Source organism: Charadrius vociferus, unplaced genomic scaffold (assembly GCF_000708025.1).
Source record: "Charadrius vociferus isolate BGI_N301 unplaced genomic scaffold, ASM70802v2 scaffold13, whole genome shotgun sequence".
Lineage (NCBI taxonomy): Eukaryota > Metazoa > Chordata > Aves > Charadriiformes > Charadriidae > Charadrius > Charadrius vociferus.
Genome location: NW_009647763.1, coordinates 4,213,725 through 4,220,396, shown reverse-complemented (window position 1 = coordinate 4,220,396; position 6,672 = coordinate 4,213,725). Strand labels below are relative to the sequence as shown.

At 45.6% G+C, this 6,672-nt stretch overlaps 1 protein-coding gene across 1 annotated transcript in view; it reads right to left on the bottom strand.

Annotated features, from left to right (window-relative positions):
- Positions 1 to 810: 810 nt before the first annotated feature.
- Positions 811 to 6,672, bottom strand: part of LOC104284066 — a 41,362-nt gene continuing 35,500 nt past the window's right edge. Inside the window, exons 5-8 of the mRNA XM_009882348.1 lie at positions 5,816 to 5,968; positions 3,742 to 3,945; positions 933 to 1,031; positions 811 to 828 (exon numbers count right to left, since the gene is read on the bottom strand). Of these exons, the coding sequence (XP_009880650.1) occupies positions 811 to 828; positions 933 to 1,031; positions 3,742 to 3,945; positions 5,816 to 5,968 (474 nt within the window). The remainder of the gene's footprint in view (positions 829 to 932; positions 1,032 to 3,741; positions 3,946 to 5,815; positions 5,969 to 6,672) is intronic.

Here is a 6,672-nt window from a genome sequence, read left to right as displayed (position 1 = left end):
AATTTCAGACAGATGACATATATTTGGATACTTTTAGGAATTAATAATAAATGAAAAATATAGTGTGGTTTGTTGAATTACTGCAACTTAAAAACCAGAGGAGTTTACAGAGGAATATTCCATTTTCACAGTGTCCATGGTGTGCTAGCCTAATTTTGACCTGAAACCATCTGAGTACAGGCACTCAGTTTAACACATTGACATCTACTGATCCTCAAACCACGGAGTGGATTTGTTGGTGGTTACATCTCATTACTTCTGATTTTCAGCTACCAACAGAGAAAGGTGAATACCTGACACCTTACCAAGGGAGCTTTTCTCTGTAATCAACAGCTGCCCTGATTATCACTGGATGTCCTAGCCCAGGATGGAGGGAAGGCAGGGTCTGCCTGCAAAGCCACACGTACAAGTGGTCCAGTGAAAAGTCTGGACGTGCCTTTTGAGGGTATGAGATGAGGAGACGGTACTTGTCTCTTCTGGTGTCATTTCTGATATCCCACTCTCAGACTGGGATCTGGCCTGCTGGGTTAGCACATGTGGCAGATAACGCTCTGAACCCGAAGAACTTCAGGAACAGCAGCCTTTGCTCTGTTGCCTGCTGAGATATCCATGCAAGGCTGTCAGGGCAGAAGAGGCAGATGTGACGATAGCTTTCCTGTTAGTCATTTCCCAGCACCCCGCCAGCCCCCAGGCCCATCCTGGCTGGATCCGTCCCCTCCGCCTGCCTTGGGCAAGGAGGTGAGGGTGGCTGTTGGCATCCCTTCTGTATCAGCAACTTCAAGCCCTATGGTGGATCTCTATAGGATGAGCCTAATCCTCTGTTTCCGGCTACAACAATTTTGGAACAAATCAGAAGAGAGAATTTTGCTACCATTTTGGTTTTCAGGTTTTTGATTTTGACCTGAAGCTATGGAAAGCGTGCGTTTTGGTACCTTGCCAGGCTGCATCAGTAAGCCTGACACGGGTCTCCCAGTCACTCCCACGGCTGTACGTTTAGGGAAGTCCGGTCCCCAAGCCTGTCTCCATCCAACCTAGGGAGATTCCGTCAAAAATCTTACACAACTCAAAATGCATGATAAGCAGGAACAATGCTAGGAAGGGCTTTACACTGAATAAGCTCCGCATGACAAATACGAAATTAATGCCAGCAACGTCAGCCACCCGTGGCCATGGTGCAAACTGTGGACAAAAGGTGGGCGTGCGAGCCTGCCTTTGAGGGAAGGCTTAAACCACACAGGTCAATGTGCTTTGCTTTAGTGTTATCAGTGACATCTGGTGGTAATAGACTGTAAATTCAGTTTAAATCTCTTTAAAAGCTATGTACGGGTTTAAATGGCTAATCCCAATTGAAGTCTTTTACAAAGTTGTATTTCCCAAAGTGTATTTCTTTCTGACACAACCATATAATGACCGTGCCCCATGCCAGGAGCAAGGACTAACCAGGACACTGTCTGTACACAGCATGGTATTTTTTGGTGGTGGGAAATACTGGAATCAAGGAAGCAACCAAAGTGTGCCTGAAAATCAGTTGATGAACAGCTGTTCTTTATTACTGTTAGCTACATATAGCCTTTGTAAGTATTCCAAACCTCATAGCCCTTCAAAATCAACGAACATGGCAACAATTCAACTCCCAATTCGAAATACATAATTTGAGTAACAAATATGACAAATTAGAAAGGTGAAGGTGGAGAGACATAATAAAGAAAATAGGACAATACAGAAGCGCTGCAAAAAGCTCCATTGGTAATTCATGGGTTGGGTTTTGCACAAAAAGACGGAATTCTCATCAACAGAAGTGAGATTAGCAGTGGACCACCAAGATGGTTGGGGCTGGAGCACTTGTCCTGTGAGGAGAGGCTGAGGGACTAGGCCTGGTTCAGCCTGAGGTGGCTTCAGCAGAGCCTGACAGCAGCCCCCACAGCACCCATGGGGGGTCAGCAGGATGCCAGAGCCGGGCTCTTCCCAGCAGTGCATGGCAGAAGGTTGGACTGAGACCTCCTGAGCAGCCTTCCAGCCTGGGCCAGGTGTTGATCAGCTGAGGCAGCAAATATGGAAAGTAAAACAGGGGCAGGCTGGTGGTGTCTGTTAGCGTGCTCCATCCTCTCTTTACATCCCAGATATGGTGTATCTGGTTGTAAAAGTTATAAGAAAAGAGATTTAATAGGAATGTGATGGAGTTAGTTACTCATCAACAGTACATCCTACAGCAACATTCTCATTGGGATGTTTATTCAATAGTCACATACAACACTTCTTACTTAAAAGGAGAGAAAATTCCCTCCCCCGTGAAGACCTACGTGAAGAAGTGATCCTTAAGTGTACATACAGGCACATATATCATAGGATGAAGTACCTAACAGACCAGCTGTAATTATCCAAATTATACCTTAACAAAGAAAATTCAGGGTCCTCATTAAACTGAAAATAACCCCAAAAGAAACAAACACAATTGTAATTCAAACCCCAAATCACAGCAGGAGGAAAAGTACAGGAATGAAAGATGTAACACAAGTATAAAAAGTGGTTTGATCTAGGACCACTGTGGTGGACGTGCACTCATCATAATTTTGTGTTTCTACACAAGGCAGAGTTTAGATTGTTCAGGTGTTTCAACTGCAGCCTCTGAAGACTGACTAATAAAAGAACCTGAATACCTAGCTTGAACTAGCCCAAAAGACGGCTGATATTTTAATCTATTTCAAAAGCAAGGATGTGATTATTGACTGCTGAGGAGGTAAGCCCTTGTTTTGATGAAAAGTGGTGGTCACCGGACTTCTCAGTCAGCCATGGCCCACAATTACCCTTCATCTCCTTTCACGTAGGATGAACATATTACTCCATAGCTCAGGGAGCTTACACAAACAAGTTAGGAGACTTTCATGGTATACATGTGGCTGTAGACAGGATAAACTTTTCTGTTCCCACTGGCACAATCAGGCACACTACAGAGAACAGCACAGCCATGATGGCTGTGTAACACATGAGAAATAAAAGTTTTATAGCAGAGAAAACAATTGGTGTTCTCTAACCATTCTGCTTCTGCCAAATGTATTGCATCTCCCAGCATCAACACACTGCAAACAGCATAAAGCCAGCAGAGAGGGAGAACTGCAGCATGACTGACACTTCCATTATTTCAGCTGAAAATCAATTACCTAGATGTATGTAGTAGTAGTTTTCCAACACTAAAAATGTTTTAATATAGTAAAAAAAAAAACCACCAACAAATCACAAAACCACAAAAAGCCATGGGTACTTGGAGTTCTTGCTAAAACGACATCTGCTATTTCAGCCTAGAATCCATTACTGAGGTGTATGTAGTAGTGATTTTCCAACATTAACCTCCTCTCTAGTGTTTCTTCAACTTCTGCCATCATCCATGCAAGGAATTCTGTCTCAGTGTCTGTAAGAATTGGGTAGGAAGGAAGCAAGAAAAAGTATCTTTTATTAACTATGAATGACAGGATCTTGGGGGTGGTTTTCATTTGCTACGATCATTAAGGGATGAACATCATTGCTGGAAGACACTTGCTTTGCAAGAGCCAGATAAAATCTCCCAGGAGTTGCTGGTTGTCTCACATCCTGCCTCTTTTACTGAGGTTCCCCAATCAGGTTCCCCACCTTTACATCTGGGCCAGAGTCCCAATTATTTCACAGCTTGTCTTTCAGTACTGGAAATGGTTTTGTCTCTTCTGATGAGCATTCAGACAGGCCTGTTTTGCTCTTAGGAAGTCCTACCTTCTCCTCTCTGTATCGCCTGTCCTGCTCTTCCAGGCGTTGTACTTCAGCAAGCTCTGCATTACGCAGCTCTGCATAGGCATGCTGATGTGCCCACAGCTGGGCCAGCTCTTCTTCCTCCATGACTTCCAGCAAAGCTTGCTCAATCGTTTTCCCAATCAACACTTCCAGGATCGGCTTGACTTCAATGTCAAAGTCAAACAGCTGAGGATGGGAGTCAGGGAAACAGAGGTAAATGTCCCTTGATCATTATCACTCTTAGCATCTTGGCAAGGAGAAAAGGAGGATGACCAAAGCCCTTGTGCTGAAGGCAGGCCTAAGAAGTGCAGGTGGGGGCCCAGTGTCAGCCAAAGCAAGAATGTGAATGCAGCTGGGGGCTAAGGGATGAGTGGGCTGGAGTGAGACACCACACACCCTGCCAGAGCCACTGTGGGGGCTGCCAGGGAGAAGCAGAGCACTCACCTGGACCCTGTTTCTGCTCACCTCTGGGTTCTCAGCCCCTTCTCAGGCTGGACACTATTTCTACAGGGGAGAGCATTTCTCAGCATTGTAGTCCTTAGCTGAAAGCAGCAGAACCAGTGCACATGGAGAAGCACCTTCCTTAATTTTGCACTTCACCTCACAGCAGACACTGGAGACAGTTTTAATACCTTCTGTGAGGATAAGTTCCTTTCTGGTTTTGCCTCAGTTTTGCATTGGAAACTCGTTTTATACTGGAGGCATGTTTTGACAGTGGACCTGCCTTTGCCTTGCACTTCTCCTTTTCCTACTTGTATGGCCACATCTCCTCCTCTTTCTTCTGGGGTGAAGAATGGAGATGGTTGTCTGTCCAGAAAAACACCTTTCTGACTCTATGTGCACCTCTGTTGCTGCTATTCTGAATGCAACTCTAGAAAGCAAAGGCTGCAGGAATTTGTTGTGGTTTTTAAACCTGACAATTCAGTAAGGCAAACATTATCAAAGAAATGAACAGTAAAATTACTTTTGTGAAGCCAAAACCAAACCTCAAAACCCAATTTAAAACATGCAGCAGGCATCTGTGCATGCTTTGATGCAATGTTCTCTGCAATGTCTGCTGCTTTTCTTGAAAACGGTTTCTGAAAGGACATTTCACTCTGTGGACTTGTGATGCCAGTGTCTAGACCTTTGAGTTTCAGCTCACCTTGAAGAATAAACAGCTCTTGGAGGAGTTAACTTTGATAAGGCAAGTACAAAAAAGGACACTGATAGGATATCAGCTATGCTGAAAGCGTGTCTGTTTTCTCATAGCCTGTTCCTCCTGAGAAGCAGTGACAAAACAGAGACCTCTGGATCTGTTAGGTTAGGAGAATAATGCTCTGTTTTGAGCCCTGCCAGTAAGATCCTTGAGGTATCAGTGCATCTGTAACAGAATGTGCTTGAGACAGATGTTTAACATTAGGATTTAATTTTGTTCTGTGAGTGTTATCATTTTGAACTTCTGGAAAGTGTTCCTGTAGGAAAACAATGCAATAACATATTGAACCCTCTGCAACTCTCTGTGTTTCCACAGATGTATTCCCATATCAAATTCAAGAATTTGGCCCAGCAGCCCCAGTCTGTGACATCCCCAAGCCATTCTCATGCCTGTGGAGCTGTCTGTGTGCTCCGGTGACTCCTCAGCTGAGGCTCAGACAGACAAGTCAACATCCTCCCCAAATATTTCTGAGCAGTTGTTTATGAGGAACTTCACCAACACTGTCACCTGCACAGAGATGCCGCAGACAAATTGATCTGCCCCGATACAAACAAAACACCATCAGCCACAGCTTGAGCCCTGCTGTCCAGAGGGCCTATGGGTGGCAATGCCCACCAGATGCCCCTTGCTCTCTGTGTGCAAAGTACTCAGGAGCTGTGATACGACTGCAGGGAACTGCCACTTTTGCTCAGAGGAGGAGAGACAAGGGGCAGCCTTGCCCTTCACATTACAGGCACCTGAGCTGAGGGGCACCCTGATGTCCAGGGGTACTGTTTTGTTCAGCTTTTGCAATGGTGGTGGGATCCCTACGGATGGCTCTGCCCCGAAGGGGGTGGCTGCTTGGTGAGTTCAACTCACCTTGTCATTCATCTCCTTCTGCACTTCCAGCGGGAGTGTGTTGTCTGTCTCTGGGCTCAGCATATTTGGGCCAACGCAGATGGCCAGATTGCCAGAGTCCATCCTGTTGGTCTCGGCATTTTGGCTGATGTGGTGGAGCAGAGACAGCAAGTGCTTGAGCAAGATGAGGTTTGGTCTAGGTAGTTTGTCAGCCACCCTGCATGAACACAAACAAAGTGTGATGTTAATTTATGGTGCAGCAGCCACTACTTCTTTATTTGAGCAAGTCTCAATTAAACTCAGACAGATGACGCTTCTTCCAGAGAGAGGCATGCGTATGCTTTTTTCACTGCTCAGCAGAAGTATCATTCAGAAATCCCCAACGGCAGCTGAGTGTGTGGTTAACTATAAGATCTTGAATGACAAGGTCTTGACAAAAAGGCAAGCATTACAACAGTCCATGCCCTTGAGTAGATGAGATGGCACCAGGAGATGTCAGTGGAGGCTTCCCAAAGGCACTTGAAAGCCTGTGGTTGTGCTGTGCAGCTTTCAAAGCACTCCCGGTCAGCCTCCACATCTACTCTTTCCAAAGAGCGAAACACAGCCATGGTCTCCATGTGCTCAACTTCACCACCAGCAGGTGTGAAGGTTCCCTGTCAGTGCTCCCACAGCACAGTGACTACGTTAGATGAGGCACTGCAGCCTCTCTCCTCTTCCTACTCTACCCGTTTTGTAGGGCAATCTCAAATAACTTCAGGAAGTGCTGCTGCGAGAGCCCTCTAAGCCAACCCCCACGGAGCAACAGCAAGCTGATGTAAATTACAGTCTTTTAAGCGAGACTCTTGGTTTCAGGAGATGTCACTGGCCAATACCAGCCA